Source organism: Thamnophis sirtalis, unplaced genomic scaffold (assembly GCF_051295495.1).
Source record: "Thamnophis sirtalis isolate CommonGarterSnake01/CBP01778 unplaced genomic scaffold, rThaSir2_p1.2 scaffold_11, whole genome shotgun sequence".
Classification (NCBI taxonomy): Eukaryota; Metazoa; Chordata; class Lepidosauria; order Squamata; family Natricidae; genus Thamnophis; species Thamnophis sirtalis.
In genome coordinates this window covers 2,898,901-2,918,376 of record NW_028261391.1, presented here as the reverse complement: position 1 = coordinate 2,918,376, position 19,476 = coordinate 2,898,901, and the positions used below count along the sequence as shown (strand labels likewise).

Genomic DNA, 19,476 nt, shown 5'->3' with positions numbered 1-19,476 from the left:
TTCTAGTTCTGTCTTAAAAAGAGCCGAGGTGGCGCAGTGGTTAGGGTGCAGTACTGCAGGCCACTTCAGCTGACTGTTATCTGCAGTTCAGCGGTTCTAATCTCACTGGCTCAGGGTTGACTCAGCCTTCCATCCTTCCGAGGTGGGTAAAATGAGGACCCAGATTGTTGGGGGCAATATGCTGACTCTGTAAACCGCTTAGAGAGGGCTGAAAGCCCTATGAAGCGGTATATAAGTCTACTGCTATTGCTATTGCTAAGCGGTTTACAGAGTCAGCATATTGCCCCCACAGTCTGGGTCCTCATTTCACCCACCTCGGAAGGATGGAAGGCTGAGTCAACCTTGAGCCGGTGAGATTAGAACCGCTGAACTGCAGATAACAGTCAGCTGAAGTGGCCTGCAATACTGCACCCTCACCACTGCGCCACCTCGGCTCTTTTTAAGACAGAACTAGAATTCAGACTCCTGGCGACTGGCCCAAAGTCACCCAGCTGGCTTTCGTGCCTAAGGCGGGGACTAGAACTTGCTGTCGCCTGGTGATTGAACCAAAAGTCATCCAGCTACCTTTCGTACTGAAGACAGAACTAGAATTCACTTCCTCCTGGGGATCGGCCCAAAGTTACCATCCGGATTTCCTGCTTAAGACAAAACTGGTCACCCAGCTGGCTTTCATACGTAAGGCGGGGACTAGAACACACAGTCACCCGGTTTCTAGCCTGGCGCCTTAACCACTATAGACCAAACTTAACTCTCACAAATATTTCTTGTCCTTCTTATTGGGGAATTAAAAGATGACCCAACAGATTCCAATGATAGTGAGTCCTCTTCAGGACGTGAACATTTCCAACTATAGAAAGGGTGTCACTGATTTGGGGGGGGGGGGGGGAGAGACAGACACGAAGGGGTCACGTTCAGAAAATGCTTTGCAGACGTACCAGGAAGTTCTCAAGCTTCCAAATATGATTTTGCTTCTTGGCCAAAGGTTAAAAGCGCCGTGAGATCAGAGGACAAAAATGCCCCCAAACCTATTTGGAGAAAAATCCCTGGAAACATAAAAGGATTGTCTGGAATGTGTCCTTTTTTCGGGTATATACACAGACACACACTTATAAACAGCATCGGCTGCCTTGAATGAGAGCCACTTACGGCGGAGCAAGGCCACACAAGTAACACAACAGCTCCGAAGAGACATCTGCTGCCTAGAACAGGGTATGAGAGGAGAGGGGGGGGGAAATAATCAGTTTGGGCTTATATATGTACAGCCATTTCTTTTAGTGCAGTGTTTCTCAACCTTGGCAACTTGAAGACGTCCGGATTTCAACTCCCAGAATTCCCCAGCCAGCATTCGCTGGCTGGGGAATTCTGGGAGTTGAAGTCCGGACGTCTTCAAGTTGCCAAGGTTGAGAAACACTGCTTTAGCGACAATTCAAAGTTACGACGGCACTGGAAAAAAAAGTGATGTCGGACAATTTTTCAGATGTCATATTTATGATGGTGGCAGCGTCTTGAGGGGGGGGGGTCTCGTGGGGCTCCCCTTTGGAGAACTTCTGACAAGCAAAGTCAAACCGGATTCACTTAAGAACCGCGTGACTAACTGGAAGCAATTCACTTAACAACCGTGACAAGAAAAGTCATTACAAGGAGGCGAAATGGCAAACAGCATTTAAGGCTTATATGCCGCTTCACAGTGCTTTTACAGCCCTTTCTAAGCGGTTTACAGAGTCAGCATCTCTTGTCCCCCAACAATCTGGGTCCTCATTTTGCCCACTTCGGAAGGACGGAAGGCTGAGTCCAACCTTGAGCCGGTCAGGATTGAACTGCTGGCAGTGAGCAAACTTAACCTTCAATACTGCATTCTAACCACTGTGCCACTAGGAAGGAGAATGAGAAAGGGAGTTAAGGAAGGAATGAAGGAAGGATGGATGGATGGATGGAAGGAAGGAAGGAATAGCAACAGCACTTAGATTTATATAATGCTTTACAGTGTTTTTACAGCCCTCTCTAAGCGGTTTACAGAGTCAGCCTCTTGCCCTCAACAATCTGGGTCCTCATTTTACAGTCCTGGGAAGGACGGAAGGCTGAGTCAACCTCGAGCCTGGTGAGATTCGATCTGCCAAACTGCAGCTAGCAGTCAGCTGAAATAGCCTGCAGTATTGCACTCTAATCACTGCACCACCTCAGTTCTTAAAATTCACTTAACGGCTGTCTTGCTCGTCGAGAGAAATTTTGGGCTCGATTGTGGTCATTAAGTCAAGGAATATCTGTACTCTCTGAATCGGGAGGGAGAGAGAGAGAGGGAGAAAGGAACAATTTGCGGGATACATTTATAATTCTGAAGCAAACAAATTTCACAGTTGATGGTAGCCACCTGCCAAAAATAACGACAGTCGTCCTCAAGTTATGACCATAATACTGACATAGGTTTGTGAGAGTCAGAAAGCAGGTCATCACCTGACCAGCCTAATTTTATGATATTTCATTTTTGAGCGGTTAAACAAACCGCCAGGATTATTAAGTGAATCCCCAGTTGTTAAATGAACCTTTCAGTCATTAAGCAAATCCATTGTTGGCTATGGGGATGATTATTATTGTTGTTGTTGTTGTTATTGTTGTTGTCATAAAATAAGGCTTTGGTAAGGCCACACTTAGAATCCTGCATCCAGTTTTGGTCGCCATGGTGTAAAAGAAGATGTGGAGACTCTGGAAAGAGTGCAGAGAAGAGCAACCAAGAGGATTAGGGGACTGGAGGCTCAAACATATGAAGAACGGTTGCAGGAACTGGGTGTGTCTAGTTTAATGAAAAGAAGGACCAGGGGAGACATGATAGCAGTCTTCCAATATCTCAGGGGTTGCCACAAAGAAGAGGGAGTCAAACTATTCTCCAAGGCACCTGAGGGCAGAACAAGAAGCAATGGGTGGAAACTAATCAAGGAGAGACGCAACCTGGAAGTAAGGAGAAATTTCTTGACAGTGGGAAAAATTAACCAGTGAAACTGCTTGTCTCCATAAGTTGTGAATGCTCCACCACTGGAGTTTTTTAAGAAGAGACTGGACAGCCACTTGTCTGAAATGGTAATAGGGTTTCCTGCTTAAGCAGGGGGCTGGACTAGAAGACCTCCAAGGTGCCTTCCAACTCTATTATGATAATGTCTAGTGATTCTAATTCTAACTTGGCACCTTTAGGATTTGTGGACTCTTCAAAGACCCGAGGTGGCGCAGTAGTTAGGGTGCAGTACTGCAGGCCACTTCAGCTGACTGCTATCTGCAGTTCGGCGGTTCAAATCTCACCGGCTCAAGGTTGACTCAGCCTTCCATCCTTCCGAGGTGGGTGAAATGAGGACCCAGACTGTGGGGGCGATATGCTGACTCTGTAAACCGCTTAGAGAGGGCTGAAAGCCCTATGAAGCGGTATATAAGTCTAACTTAAAGAAACCTCTAGAATTCCTTAGCCAGTGTGACACAGATATTTAAATAGCGCCTCATATGCAGCATACACTATAAGATCATAAAATGTTTTCGTGGGTCTCAAATCCATTGCTGGCAATAGGAATTTTCAGTGGGAATTATCAATTATTGTCAAATTGCAGAAGCAGATGTAGGAGCGTTTCCAAATTTCACACAACTTTCGCTAACCGTGCATTCATCTTTACACCCACACATGCCTCATTCTTTCATTTGAAGTATGTAAACTTGGGGTCTCTGCCAAATTAAATCTCCAAGATGTCAAATCTTCCCGTTCCTGACATAAAGAACCTTCCAAAGTACAACTCTGAAGCGAAGAGCGCATAATTCTGCATTATTTACCACGAAAACATTTACATGCCATTCTCATCAAATACGAATGTTTGTGTAAAATGAGAACTTGGAAGATTTCAAAGCAACTCCTACCATATTTTTCGGAGTATAAGATGCACCTTTCCACCCCAAAACAAGAGGGTGAAAATTTGGGTGCGTCTTATACACTGAATACGGCATTTTTGCCCTCCCCAAACCCCACTCCCTTCACAAAAATGGATGTGCAGAGAGTTTGGGAGGCCTGCAAAGTTCTCCTGGGGGCTAGGGAGGGCAGAAATGAGTGAAAAACAGGTCATTTTTTGCTCATTTTTGCCCCCCTAGCCCCCAGGAGAACTTTGCAGGCCTCTCAAACTCTCTGCATGCCCCATTTTTGACAAAAAAACCAGGCGTGCAGAAGGTTTTGGAGGTCTGCATAGTGCAAAAACTATTTTTTTTTAGTTTACCTCTTCAAAATGTTGGTGTGTTTTGTACTCCGGTGCGTCTTATACTCCGAAAAATATGGTAAGTAAAATTTTAAATCATAAACCAAGGGGAAAAAACCAGTGGTTACAAAACCAGCACTGAAATGGACGGAACCGCCGACGAAATCATTTCAACTCTGTCTCTCTTATTCACTCGGGCACGGTGTATAAAAACAATACCAACGTAGCTCTTTGGATTTATCCATTATCACATTTATGTCTGCCTTTAATTGTGCAACTCAAGCTCTTGGGCCCCATTTCCTCCACCACAACAACCCTGCGGGGACAGCAACTGTCCCAAAGTCATCCACCCAGCCGGATACTCAGCTGTAGCATTCAGACCAGGTGCAAAGTCAGCCGTACTACCTAGAGCACCTTGTAGTAACCTGAGAATGAACTATAGTGCCTAGTGGCCGATGCTACCCCAGGAAAGCACCTAGCTGCTATACAATTGTGGGAAACCCCTCCCCACCAGCCCCGAAGAATGAAATATTTGGGGAAATATTTAAAAAGGCAGGATAGAATATTTCCCCTAAAGGAGAAATGGAAAAAAAAATCTTAAGGACGGCAGAAACCAGCTCCCGTTTCCCTGCCCCAAGCAGAAACTGAGGCGGCCAGCTTTTAGAAATGCAGAACTGGCAATCCATTCAGAAAGACTGGGTCAGTCAGAGACTCCAGATAAGCAATACAATTAGGCGAGTCAAAGGCTGACAAGATTAGCTCTGACAAAACACCTAGGATTTGCATTTCCTTTTGCCTATACAGCCAGGCATGACCCCTACATGACACCATAGGAATCCAGAAGGTATAAAAACCCACCCATTCTAAACTCCATTTTGTCAGCTGTCCCAAAATCACATGTGGTTGGTGGTTCTGTTCACCAATAAACAGAACCTTTCTTTCCAATCAGTCTCCATGTTGTTTCCAGCATCTTTCTCTCAGCTTGGAACGGAACCAGATTTTCCTTCGAACACCAGGAATCACCAAACTTGGCAACTTTAAAACTCTGGCACATACCAGTGTCTTGGGGTACCAACATCAAGGCACTGTCATCTTATGCAGCTCGGAGACCATCCTTGGAAGTGTGAAGAAGCTTCCAACCCAATATCAACAAAACGTTTACCAGTTTACATAGCAGAGAAGAAAAAAAGGAATACGCAGAACGTCAAGAGAAAACTTTCTTGGTCCTACCAGGTTGTTGAAAACGCCGATCGTACCTGAACAAAATAAAGCCCAGAGATTCGACAGCTGCCCGCCTCACATCATCGTTGACGTCACTAACCTATGGGGGGAAAAAATTAAAATTAAAGTAGGCTAAATATATGGAAGTGGGACGTGGTGGCTCGGTGGCTAAGGCGCTGAGCTTGTCGGTCAGAAAGGTTGTCAGTTCAGCGGTTAAAGTCCCTAGCGCCGCATAATGGAGTGAGCTCCCGTGACTTGTCCCAGCTTCTGCCAACCTAGCAGATTGAAAGCATGTAAAAAATGCAAGTAGAAAAATAGGAACCACCTTTGGTGGGAAGGTAACAGCGTTCCGTGCGCCTTCGGCATTGAGTCATGCCGGTCACATGACCACGGAGACGTCTTCGGACAAGCGCTGGCTCTTCGGCTTTGAAACGGAGATGAGCAGCGCCCCCTAGAGTCACGAACGACTACCATATATGTGCGAGGGGAACCATTACCTTTACCTTAAATATATGGCAATTGCTCATCTAGAGCATTTATTAGAGACAAGTCAAATTCATCAACAAAATTTGAAATGTTTGGATTAGTTCGGTTGAAATAAAATTGCCATAGGTTGGTTCTGAAAAGTAACTTTTGTTCCCTATTTAATGCTAACCTGGAAATGGCTCTTTAATTCAATAGAATTAAAACATGTAATCTCACTTCTGGGGCTTATTAAGATAAGCCGGTGATAAGAAAATGTTCCCTCTGATTAATTTCCAACTGACAAAAAAGCAACCAGCAGCTGCCAAATTAGTAACTATGGTCAAAAGTGGGTTTTAAACCACAGTTTAATCTAATATCTGGAAGACAGTGCGGCTTTAGATATGTTGCTTTTGTTGCAGAATTATGACTTGACCACAATTCATTCATTCAATTTCTATAGCTGCCCATATCGATCTGGGTGGCTTAGCATTAAAAAAAAACTAAATTATATTTAAAATTACTAAAAACATTTTACAACCAAAAAACCACTTAAAAACACCAGGTAAAAGTAAAGGTTCCCCTTGCACATCTGTGCCAGTCGTTCCCGACTCTAGGAGAAGGTGCTCATCTCCCTTTCAAAGCCGAAGAGCCAGCGCTGTCTGAAGACGTCTCTGTGGTCATGTGGCTGGCATGACTCAACGCCAAAGGCGCATGGAACGCTGTTCCCTTCCCGCCAAATGTGGTTCCTATTTTTTTACTTGCATTTTTTACGTGCTTTCGAACTGCTAGGCTGGCAGAAACTGGGACAAATAATGAGAGCTCACACCATTATGCGGCGCTAGGGATTCGAACTGCCGAACTGTCGACCTTTCTGATTGACAAGCTCAGCGTCTTAGCCACGGAGCCACCTTACTAAAAACACTAAAACGATTCAAATAAACAATTGAAAATGCATTGACGATGTCTCCTTGAATGGTGAACCAAATTGCCAAGCTTGGAGCTCAGACCAACAGCCAAGGCTCCCAACCTGAGCTACTAATATTAAAACACATTTCATTTCACTTTCTATCCCAATTCTCGTATGGTTTACTCCAAGAGTAAGGGGAACTCACCGCTACATGTAACAGACGCCGGATCGCTTTGTTGTTTCCTGAACCGCAGTAAGCCATTGCGACAGTATACATCCCCGAACGACGGAGAATTGGGTCCTGGAAAAAAAGGGGAAAGCTTTATACATTTCACTGCGAGGGGAAAAAGAAGAACAAAATTCAGGGCCCAAATAACGGTTTTGCCCACCACTCAATCTCCAGGAAGGCCTAGAAAGATCTTTATCCAAAGCCCTGCCAGGGAAGAGTTGACTGAGATAGACGTAACAGATTTATTGGATACTGGCTGGATACTCGTGCTTCGTGCCAACACTGCACTCTTTCTAGAGTCTCCGCATCTTTTCTACATCGTGGCAACCAAAACTGGATGTCGTATTCCAAGTGTGGCCTTACCAAGTGGTATTAACACTTCACGTGATCTTGACTCTATCCCTCTGTTTATTTAGCCTAGAACTGTGTTGGCTTTTTTGGCAGCTGCTGCCCACGGCTGGCTCCTATTTAAATGCTTGTCCACTAGGACTCCAAGATCCCTCCCACAGTTACTACTAGCAAGGTGCCACCTATACTGTACCTGTGCATTTCGTTTTTCTTGCCTAAATGTAGAACCTGACTCTTTTCACCCTTGAATTTCATTTTGTTATACAGTGCCCAATCTCAAGAAACGCAAGACCAACAGACTCACCTTATCTCTGCAGAGGCTTTCAATGAGAGCATCGGCTTCCTCCATCCTCCCGTACATCACCAAGGCGATGCCAACGGCTAAGCCCCGTAAGATCTTCTCGTGCTGGGTTTCCTGGGCGTAGCCCACCATGTCCTCAATAGCTTGGGCATTTTTAGAGCCCAGCATCACCAGGCCCAGAGCCAGACCAGCTGCTTCACCTTTGCGGTGGGAAAGAATAAAGCAGAATAAAGACAGGGGTCTTTGGGGAAAAAAAAGACTCGGTCATTTACAATCGTGCCAATTTTAAGAGGCACGGACATCAATGCCCAGAATTCTTCAGCCAGAATTAGAGAAGAAATTATGTAGGATTTCTTTTGTTTATCAAATATCTCCGATGGGCGGTTTTAAAATTTGATAAATGAAATACCGTATATACTCAAGTATAAGCCGAGTTTTTCAGCCCACTTTTTGGGCTGAAAAAAGCCGCCTCGGCTTATAGTCGAGTCAGTGAAAAATTTGCCCGAAATGGAGGAGAAAAAGGGGCGGGGCCATGCCGCTGGGTGACACTCGTGAATGGCTCGGCGCCCCTGTGAGTTTCCCCTCCCTCTGTGTCAGTTTGCCGCGCAGCGCGCACCGCACCATCCCCCCTCCTCACGTTCTAATGTAATGCAGGGCTGTCTTACGATTCCCCTTCCTCCCCCTCCTGCCGCTCTGCAACGATGTCCCACCTCCTCCTTGTTATGGCAAGCAGCCACATAGCGATGTCCCACCTCCTCCTCTGGTACAGTGATCCAATGATAGGAATCACTGTGCCGTGTGTCATAGGAGGCGGGACATCGCTCCCGCGGCTGCACGGGACATCATCATCACAGCGGGACATCAGCATCATGAGGTGAGTGAAGTATTTCATTGAATACACCGCTAGTTTACTGTTTTTCTTTGAAATAAATATTCAAAAACATTATTGGTATCTATTTTTATTTTTGAAATTTACCGGTAGCTGCTGCATTTCCCACCCTAGGCTTATACTCGAGTCAATAACTTTTCCAGTTTTTTGTGGTAAAATTAGGTGCCTCGGCTTATATTCGGGTCGGCCTATACTCGAGTATATACGGTAAATCATACATAATTCCCCCCTAATTCTCCTATATAACTGTAGCAAACCTGAGAACCAACTCTTCCAGTACCAGGTTAAGGTGGCAGGCTGAACCAAAGTAGGCCTCAAGCCTGAACTAAACTAGGGTTTCACGATATTAAGCTTTAACTGTTCACATAGAAATTGCAAGGTTTGCTTTCAGGACATAGTGCGGTTAGACACGGGTTAGAAGGAAGTCTGCACATGAAATATGCTGAAGTAAAACATCTATTTTAGCCATTCTGCTGGCTTGGCTGTTAATCTGTTTGGTAGACACATATTGTTAGTTCCTCAAAATACGAGCTATGCCTGTCCGTTAGCTGACCCATGTATTATGACATCCTGTAGACATACTTTCTGTAACTCAAGGGCAAATCTTGAGGGGTGTTTCCAAAACTAAGAGATGGCTTTAGTTGAAAGGGATAAACTATATAAGGAAGCTCCTGAATTTCACTCAGTGTTCAGGCCATTTATTCTTTGCTATGAACCTGCGCAAATGAACTTTTCCTTCTCTGAAGAGCTGGCTTGTGAGTCCTGTCTTTTCCTACAACAAGGTAGTCCTCAACATACGGCCACAACTGAGCCCCCAATTTATGTTATTAAGTGAGACCTCTGTTACATTTGTTTTGCCCCATTTTATCCCCTTTCTTGCCACGGTTATTAAGTCAATCAGTCCAGTTGATAAGTAACCTGGTTGTTAAGGGAATCTGGCTTCCCCATTGACTTTGTTTGTCAAGAAGGTCTCAAAAAGAGTTGGGATACAGCAACGGTCGTAAGTATAAGTCAGTTGCCAAGCATCTGCATTTCGATCACATTGACCATGGGGATGCTGCAACGGTCGTAAGTGTGAAAAATGGTCATAGGTCACTTTTTTTCAGTGTCGTCGTAACTTTGAACAGTTACGAAAATAAAGTCACACAGAGGAAGAAATGCAGATGTCTTGGATGCTGGGACTAACTCACCTGTCACTGCGTCGTCTTGGTACAGGTTGGTCTTCAGGAGGTCATAAACATCTTGGCGTGCTGTTCCCATAGCAGCCAAGCCCAGCCCCAGGCTGCCCCCATGGCGAACGATCTGCGGAAGCCATAAAATAAGAATAAACAAGAGGACCAACTTATGCTCCAATTCCACAGAGAAAGCAGCCAAATCTGGGAATGGACTGGAATCCGGGAAATTAAGACTGGAAACCAGGATAGACTATAGTATAGGGATGGCAAACCTTTTTCCCCTCGGGTGCAAAAAAAGCGTGCAGGTGTGCAGTGTGCCCATACCCATAATTCAATCCCCTCCCCCGTACCCCACGGCCTTGTGCATGCACAACCACACACACCCCACGCCCCGTTTTGGGCTTAGCAGGCCTCCCTGAAGCCTCCAGAGGCCGGGAAGAGCCCGTTTTCCGACTTCCAGTGGGCCTGTTTTTTGCCACCCGCAGGCTGCAGAGGCTTTCTTGGAGGCTGGGGAGGGGGAAAACGGCCTCCCCCACCTACACGGAGGCTGAAAACAATAGCAATAGCAGTTAGACTTATATACCGCTTCATAGGGCTTTCAGCCCTCTCTAAGCGGTTTACAGAGTCAGCATATCGCCCCCCACAGTCTGGGTCCTCATTTCACCCACCTCGGAAGGATGGAAGGCTGAGTCAACCCTGAGCCGGTGAGATTTGAACTGCCGAACTGCAGATAACAGTCAGCTGAAGTGGCCTGCAGTACTGCGCCCTAACCACTGCGCCACATCCTCCCGGGGCCTCCATGTGAACCCTGTAATTACCTGGTATTGTGGGGGGGGGGGCGGAGGGGGAGGCAGCGTGGCCAGGCCAGCCGAAAATCAGCTGGCCAGCGTGCGCATGCACTCTGGAGTGAGCTAGGGCAATGGCTCGCATGCCCAGAGATATGGCTCTGCATGCCACCTGTGGCCCGCATGCCATAGGTTCGCCATCACGGATATAGGAGCGGAGAGGACAAGACTAGAAACTTTATTGTCATTTTATATGTACAATAATCAACCAGTCTACATGTAGATGGCGAGAAAAACGAATCTTGCAAGTTACCAGACGGACAGCATCGGGAACAAGGCTGTTACAGAATCTGGAAGTCCTGTTAGAAATATTTTGAAACCTCCTCCCGAGGGGCTGGGGGTGGGTGGGGGACAGAAACAGACACTGTGAAGTGAGTATGTGGGGCCTCTAACAATGCTTCGAGCTCTAAGTGCATAGCACTTATAAGCAGCATCCTGAATAAGGGGAAGCGAGCTTCCTATAATCTTCTCCACTGTCCTCGCCACTCTCTGTAGGGACTTTCTATCTGAGGCGCTGCTGCCACCAAACCAAATAATAGCAATAGCAGTTAGACTTATCTACCGCTTCATAGGGCTTTCAGCCCTCTCTAAGCGGTTTACAGAGTCAGCGTATCGCCCCCAACAACAATCCGGGTCCTCATTTTACCCACCTCGGAAGGATGGAAGGCCGAGTTAACCCTGAGCCGGTGAGATTTGAACAGCCGAACTGCCGAACTAGCAGCCAGCTGAAGTAGCCTGCAGTGCTGCACTCTAACCACTGCGCCACCTCGGCTCCGTTTGTTAAAACGTAGCCGTTTTAAGGGATTCCGTTTGTTAAAACGCTCTCAACGGTGCCTCCGTGTAAAAAGTGGCCAGGACAAAAGGAGAAATCTGCTCTCCTCATCCAATGTAAGAAATGGGGTTTAAGGAAATGGGGATTACTGGAGGTGGAGGAGGACTGGAGGGTCCTGGGTGGTCTCTGGGCTTGTTTTCTTGAAGACATTTCATTACCCAACTAGATAACATCATCAGTGCTAGAAGGGAGTGGGGTTTGTGAAGAGGAGGAGGAGAACTATGGGGGTCTTAGGGGCTCTCTGCTTGGTTGCTTTCTTGCAGAACTTTCACCCGAACTAGGTGACATCATCACTGCTGGTAGAACATAAAATGAGCACAAAACCCACTCCTTTCTAGCCCTGATGATGTTCCCTAGTTGAGTCATGAAACGTCCGCAAGGAAACAAGCAAGCTCAGAGAGCACCGAGGACCCCTCATTAGATCTTCTGAATGATTTTGCAATTTTAGAGGTCTATTTTCCACCTTTAATTCCCAGGATAGGGAAGAGAGCTTTGGGCCAAATCTCGGCAGCCTAAGGCTGTGTTTCTCAACCTTGGCAACTTGAAGATGTCCGGACTTCAACTCCCAGAATTCCCCAGCCAGCATTCGCTGGCTGGGGAATTCTGGGAGTTGAAGTCCGGACATCTTCAAGTTGCCAAGGTTGAGAAACACTGGCCTAAGGAATGCAACGTTGCCTGGCCTAGGGGCATGCTTGGGCTGCATTAAGTATGCTGGCACGTACGTCGTTGCTGGCATTTTTCAGCTGGTTCAGCAAGTAGTCGATGATGTCGCCTCCGTGGTTGGCGTGGATGAGCCCCAAGGCATAGAGGCCGCCCCCTTCCTGATAGGCAGACCCCGGAGACGTGTCTTTGGGCAGATACGTCGCCATCAGCTGCAGAGCTTCCTTCTCGTGACCCTAGGAAGCCAACAGAACAGAACAGAAGGACGGTGAAACATCAATCTCTGCCAGAGTATATTCATGAACTGGAATAGGGCGTAGCAACAAGGTCAGCCAATGGGAGCTGAAACCCTTTGAAGCCTGGGCGTGGCTTAGCTCTGTAGCTCTGAGTCTGTGCAAAAGCTTAATGCAATCTCTCCTCTCTACCACGTTGAAAGAACCATTCTTGGTATTATATATATATATGTCTCATGTGTTCTATTATATATAAAGAGAAGTTAATGAATCCTGATGAATCAGTTACCTGTGTGTGCTTTCTGGATTTGAATGCTGCAACAAACTGACAATCTCTATCCCCTTCAAGCATTTTTCTTTTAAAAAAATCTTCTTTTTTAGACAGGCATCTGCCTTATAAATGGCTACTTTGCTGCAGGTAGCTTTTAATACAGTCTTATCTATATCGATATCTATCTATCTATCTATCTATCTATCTATCTATCTATCTATATATATATATATACACACACACACACTTTGCTGCATGTGGCTTTTAACTAGATAGATAGATAGATAGATAGATAGATAGATAGATAGATAGATAGATAGATAGATAGATAGATAGATAGATAGATAGATAGATTTATATTTTTATATTTATATATATTAGTTGAGCAGCCTTACAAATCCAATAAGTCATTAAGCCATTAAATAAATAACCTACAGGTTTTTTAAATCATTCAGTAAAAGTCTGTAGAGATTCTCAGTCATCCAAGTCAGGGTTGTCCCAATGGTGCTTTTTTCAAGAGGCCTTGAGTTTTTTCGTTCTGTTGGGGGTGGGTGGGGCTACATTCGGTGTATAAGACACACCCAAATTTTCACCCTCTTTTTTTGGGGGGGAAAAGATGCATCTTACACTCCGAAAAATACAGTATGTGGGAGTGTGCAACGAAGCCAAAGTGTACAGTACTCTATTTCTATTTATTTCTATTTATTAAATTTATAGGCCGCCCAATCCCAAAGGACTCCGGGCGGCTTACAGAAATAAAATTTTAAGAAAAAGGTTAAAAAACAGACAGAAGAAAGCAGATTTGAAAGAAACACATCATGCACCCAGTCTAAGCGGGGCTGGACCTCGGTCAAGAGGTCAACAGCCCCCAGGCCTGCCGGAATAGCCAGGTTTTGATAGCTTTTCGGAAGGCCATGGGAGTGGGTAGGGTCCGGATCTCTGGGGGTAGTTCGTTCCATAGGGCCGGAGCGGCAACAGAGAAGGCCCTCCTCCGAGGCTCTACTCTAATTACATATTATATGAAAAAAACTCATCCACACACTTAATACTTGCGTCCTCTTTGTCTGAAATTTAGGACAGAATTGCAATCCGAAGATAAGAGGGCTTCAATGATTCATGAATACCGAGAGGTTGGGAGAAGCCGGGGGGGGGGGTCAGAGGGGGGGGGGGGGAGATCGAATCCAGTGGAACCAAAAACTCGGTTTTATTACCTTGTGAATGACGCCAAGGCTGGCTGTAGCAGTAAACTTTGCCCAGTTAGTAGCCCTCGCGAGCCACTCCAAATTATCTCTGTGGGAAGAAAACGGCAAATTAAATCTGGATTCTTTAGGAGAGGCAAGCAGTGGACTTAGACTTGGACTTAATCTTCGTAAATGTCAACGTCCATAAGGCAGTGACCATTGCATTGTGAAGGCAAGCAGTGCTTAGATATTAATGACTGATGCCAGAGAGACCTCAGCTTAGCTCTACGGCTTTACTACTACTTTGGCTCTGAACTACTCAAAGATCAAAGTAATTCACAAGGCAGCAAATTCTTCCTTGCGCGTCGACTAGCGGGAGAAAGACTTGAGTTAAGTCCGTTAATATTGATTGTAATCATTTTTCTTTCCTCCATATTTATACTTTATATTCAGGATTTATAGCTCTAATACAGTGTTTCTCAACCTTGGCAACTTGAAGATGTCCGGACTTCAACTCCCAGAATTCCCCAGCCAGCGATGGCTGGGAAATTCTGGGAGTTGAAGTCCGGACATCTTCAAGTTGCCAAGGTTGAGAAACACTGCTCTAGTAGATCTGGGTTCTCGTTCTCTGTAACTTACAATAACTATAAATAAAAATAAAATTAATTAAACCTTAAACCTTACACCCCACCACCACACTTTCTTCTTTATCAATTCCACCTACAGCTCCTTCTGCTTTTTCAATCTCGATTTTAGATGCCTCCAGTAGTTGTACCACTAATTCATCTTTTCCAGTTTTCTCAGCTGTCCCTCTGAAATATTCTGCATAGAAAGCTTCTTATCAGTTTTATCTATCCTGTATCTTTGTCCTGGCCATGTAAATAGCAGACCTCCCGGTATGAGCCATCTGTAATTAACACCTTTTTAAATCAGAACTTTAGTCAAAAATTGATATTCTCTTCTCTCTCACTCCACTCGGAATTTGCTTGAGAACTACAATCTCCTTGCCTTTGTATTCTAATTCAACGAGTTTTGAAGCAGTCGAGTGCCCGAGGGGCAGGGGTGAAATTATCTGAAGTTTGCTACCTGTTTGCGCATGTGCACCCCATGCGCTGGTGGCTTTTCTGAGTCTGCAGGAGTAAGTAGAACAGCGAGGGGGGAGGAGAACTACTGAGCCGTGTGATTCACGTTAGCTGGAGAGCAGAATTTCCTGCTTTCTAGCGAATATAAATCGCGCAGCACAGCTGATCGTCGGAACTTTTTTTTAAAAGCATTTCTTTAATACCTACTCGCCTGAACCGGTAGTAAAAAAACATATTCAAAAAAGGTTTTTAAAAAGTTCTGACGATCAACCGGACAACAATCAACTGTGCGATAACTTTTTAAAACTTTTTTTAAAGCATTTTTTTACTACCGGTTCAGAAGAACCGTACGAACCACCCCTGCCACGGGGTGCTTAAATTGAAAACATCAAAGGATCAGCCCATGGTGGCTCTGCAGGCCAAAACCAGCCACATCTCTCTCCCTCCGCCTCCCCCAGAGGCCTCTGTGCAGCCTTTTTTGCCTGGCAGAGTGCTGCTGGGGCCTTGGAAGCGAAAGCAAGGCTGGGGGGGGGCATATGCAGGCCCCTCGCGCCCCGTTTTGGTCAGCAGGGTGCTGCAGGAGGCATCCTGCCTTGCAGGGAGGGAGGGAAAGAAAGGGGGGAAATAGAAAGGGAGAGAAAGAGAGAGAGAGAAACAGAGGCAGAGAGGGAGGTAGAGAAAGAGAGAGGGAGGGAAAGAGAAAAGGGGGAAAGAGAGACAAAGAGATAGGGAGAGAAAGAGAGAGATAAAAGCACAGAGAGGGAGAGGGAGAGAGAGAGGGAGGGAGAGAAAGGGGGAAAGAGGGGGGTGGGAAAGAGAGAGAGGGAGGGTAAAGAGAAAGGGAGGGAAAGAGAGAAACAGGCAGAGAGGTAGAGAAAGAGGGAAAGAGAAATGGGAAAGAGAGACAAAGAGATAGGGAGGGAGAGAAAGAACGAGAGAAACAGAGAAGCACAGAGAGAAAGAGAGAGAGAAAGAGGGGGAGGGAGGGTGGGAAAGAGAAAAAGATAGGGAGGGAGGGGAAGAAGAGAGAAAGAGAGAGGGAGGGAGGGAAAAAGAAACAGGCAGAGAGAAGAGAAAGAGGGAGAGAAAGAGAAGGGGAAAGAGAGGGAGGGAAGAGGGAAAGAGACAGAGAGAGGGATGGAGGGAGGGAAAAAGAGGGAGGGAAAGAGAGGAAGAAAAAGAGAGTTCTCCAGCCCGCAGAGGAGAACTACAATCATGATAACTGGCCCTCAAAGAAATCCAGTTTTCACCCCTGCTCTATACAGACAGACCTGACCCATGCACCACCCAGAAGTTCCTAGCAAGTCTGTTCCTGGTTCACATGTGAAATCTACACTTCCTTCTTTGCCAGTTTATTGCCCATCGGGGTCCAACACACCATATCCCGCCCCCACTACGCGCCGTTACCTAAGGAACTGGTCACTAGTTGTCCCACAATGCATGAAGGAATTTGCGATAACCGTGGCGGTGTGGCACACAGAATTCCGCACCGCATCCTGGAGAAAGAGGAGAGCAAACGGTCACAACAACACAAAGGACACAACAGTGCTGGCAAAATATCAATGGGAACACAGGGTTGAGCCTCTCCTGCATTTGAAAAGCAAAACGAGGGAGTTCAGAAAAGAAAATCGTGAGAATTTTGGAGATGTCCTTCGTTTTTGAAAACTGTAAATTCAGGACGCTAATATTCCCCGTATTTGGGCTAAAAATGGTCTGTAACGATTATCTTACAGCATCTTATTTTATGCTAAAATGTTTGGCGGGGACAATTCAATTAAAACAAAAATAGGGAATGATTCTTCGAAGGAAAAAAAAATGGATGAATTTGGACTTATTGAGCATCAAGATCAGTACGGTTCAACCTTGGCAGCTTTAAGATGTGTGGACTTTTAACTCCCAGAATTCCCTAGCCAGTCATATTGGCTGGGGAATTCTGGGAATTGAAGTCCAAGCATCTTAAAGCTGCCTGCCAAGGTTCCAAATGGCATCCAAAATTAAATCAAGAGTCCGAGGCAAAGGATTGCTCAAAGCTCCAATTGATGAAGAGAGCCATGTTGGCACATCTGGGAAAACCCGAATCTGAAAGCTTCCTGGTCCGTCCGTCCCGTCCCCCCCAGTTGAAAGTTCAAGATCTTACCCCCACACCCACAAGTCCATCCCACAGTCCAATCTCCCACTGCCAATGCTGGCAGTTCCACCCATCCAGTTCCGGTCAGGTATAGAGGTGCAAAGACAAAGGATGACCTTGGCTTTCTAGGAAGAATGTTGTTATGGCTGCATATCATCCAACTCCATACAATCCCATTTTCCCACGATAGAAAATGCAGAATAGAAAGTGTGGCTGGCCAAAGACCCAAAAGGAAAGATGGCTGCAGGCCTGACACCGGCCAAGGTTTGAGTAATACTGCTCAAGCTGCACAAAGCAGCCTTACTCTTCATGCTGGATGGCGTGGAAAATTGAGCAATTAGCCTGCAATCTTAGCCACCTGTAAATTAGACTAAGCAAAAAGGCAAACGCCTATTTCTGAAGGATAACACTGTTAAGGATTTAAACTAGATTGATTTCAGAATAAAACTAGAAGTTATCCTCATCGCAAAACAAAACGAGATCCAAATAACTATTTCAGTTATGTGTGACGTCTGGGTCTTCTTCGTTTCTTCTGAATGCCTCAGGTTAAGAGCAAAGCTGCAGAAATGTCGAACTTAACGGGGAGGGGAGCGAAGAACATCAGCTCAAAACATTTTCCGGGGTTTTCTAGGGAAATCTAGTTCTTGGGACCAAAGGAAAACAAAAAAATAGAGATGATGTTAGGTGACCTAACTCACTCGGAGCTCTTCTTCCTTCCTAGGGAATCTCAAAACTTTTCTCCAAAGCAAGCATTTTGCCAGCATTCGACTGGTTCTATGCTGGCAAGATGATGCGCCGAGGTGGCGCAGTGGTTAAATGCAGCACTGCAGGCTACTTCAGCTGACTGCAGTTCTGCAGTTTGGCTGTTCAAATCTCACCGGCTCAGGGTTGACTCAGCCTTCCATCCTTCCGAGGTGGGTAAAATGAGGACCCGGATTGTTTGTTGGGGGCGATATGCTGACTCTGTAAACCGCTTAGAGAGGGCTGAAAGCCCTAGGAAGCGGCATATAAGTCTAACTGCTATTGCTATGTGGCTGTAGACGACGTGGACTACCAATGTACTTAGGGATTAAGACTAAGTACTGCAGTCAAGGTTTTCTTTTGACTTTTCAGAATCCAGAAAAGAAGGCATTGTGATCCACGTTTGAAATATACCATTAGGAAAAAGAAAATAGCAGTAGACTTAGCAGTAGACTTATATACCGCTTCATAGGCCTTTCAGGCCTCTCTAAGCGGTTTACAGAGAGTCAGCATATTGCCCCCAACAATCTGGGTCCTCATTTTACCCACCTCGGAAGGATGGAAGGCTGAGTCAACCCTGAGCCGGTGAGATTTGAACCGCTGACCTGCTGATCTAGCAGTAGCCTGCAGTGCTGCTTTTAACCACTGCGCCACCTTGGCTCTTGGAAAAGTAGGGAAACAAAAGAATCCTGCATTTGGTGCTCTCTGAGCTTAGTGGTTTTGTTGCAGACGTTTTATAACCAAGCTAGGTAACATCATCAGTGGTAGAAGGGAGTACCGTTTTCAGGGAGAGGGGGTGGGGAGGACGATGACAGGGAGGAGGAATAAGAGCAGGAGGAGGAGGAGGAAGGGGAGCACGGCGACAGTGGGGTCTTGGGTGCTCTCTCAGCTTGGTGATTTTCTTGCAGATGTTTTATAACCAAACTAGGTAACATCATCAGTGCTAGAAGGGAGTAGGGTTTGCAGGGAGAAGGGGATAGGACGACAGGGAGGAAGGGGAGGAGTAAGAGCAGGAGGGAGGGAGGAAGAGGAGCATGACGACAGGGGAGTCTCTCTGAGCCTGGTGATTTTCTTGCAGGTGTTTTATAACCAAACTAGGTACCATCATCAGTGCTAGAAGGGAGTAGGGTTTGCAGGGAGAAGGGGATAGGACAACAGGGAGGAAGGGGAGGAGTAAGAGCAGGAGGAGGGAGGAAGAGGAGCATGACGACAGGGGGAGTCTCTCTGAGCTTGGCGGCTTTCTTGCAGATGTTTTATAACCAAACTAGGTAACATCATCAGTGCTAGAAGGGACGGGGATGTGCAGAGAGGAGCGGGGAGAACTGTGGGGTCCTTGGCATTTTCTGGTCTTGGTTTTCTTGCAGACATTTCATTGCCAAACTAGATAACTTCATCAGTGCTAGCATCTTCGACCTTTTGCAAGTCTTCGAAAGGGTGTTGCTATTCAGCCTTCAGGCATGTCACAAAATGAGGACCAATACACCCAACCCATACCCAGGGCCCTTACCTTTGTGTTTTTGAGGATCATGAGGTCCGTGTTGTTGTTTCGTATTAAAAACTGGAGGTGCAATTCAATGGCCATTTCCCCACTTAAAATCTTTATCATTTTTGGAATCTGGTCTTTGGTTCCTGGACTCTATGTACGAGAAGGGAGAAACAAACAAACATAATTATCACATTTATTCACTGGGCTTCAATGTCTCTCCAGTATTCATTGACTCAGGAGTGGTTTCCGTATCCTTTTCTCTAAG

General features: G+C 45.9%; 1 protein-coding gene across 1 annotated transcript in view; it reads right to left on the bottom strand.

The window, feature by feature from the left end:
- Positions 1 to 19,476, bottom strand: part of PSMD1 (proteasome 26S subunit, non-ATPase 1) — a 124,032-nt gene that overhangs the window by 83,296 nt on the left and 21,260 nt on the right. Inside the window, 8 exon segments of the mRNA XM_087725058.1 lie at positions 5,474 to 5,538; positions 7,016 to 7,111; positions 7,692 to 7,888; positions 9,768 to 9,879; positions 12,152 to 12,325; positions 13,805 to 13,883; positions 16,264 to 16,352; positions 19,233 to 19,361. Coding sequence (XP_087581184.1) covers positions 5,474 to 5,538; positions 7,016 to 7,111; positions 7,692 to 7,888; positions 9,768 to 9,879; positions 12,152 to 12,325; positions 13,805 to 13,883; positions 16,264 to 16,352; positions 19,233 to 19,361 — 941 coding nt within the window.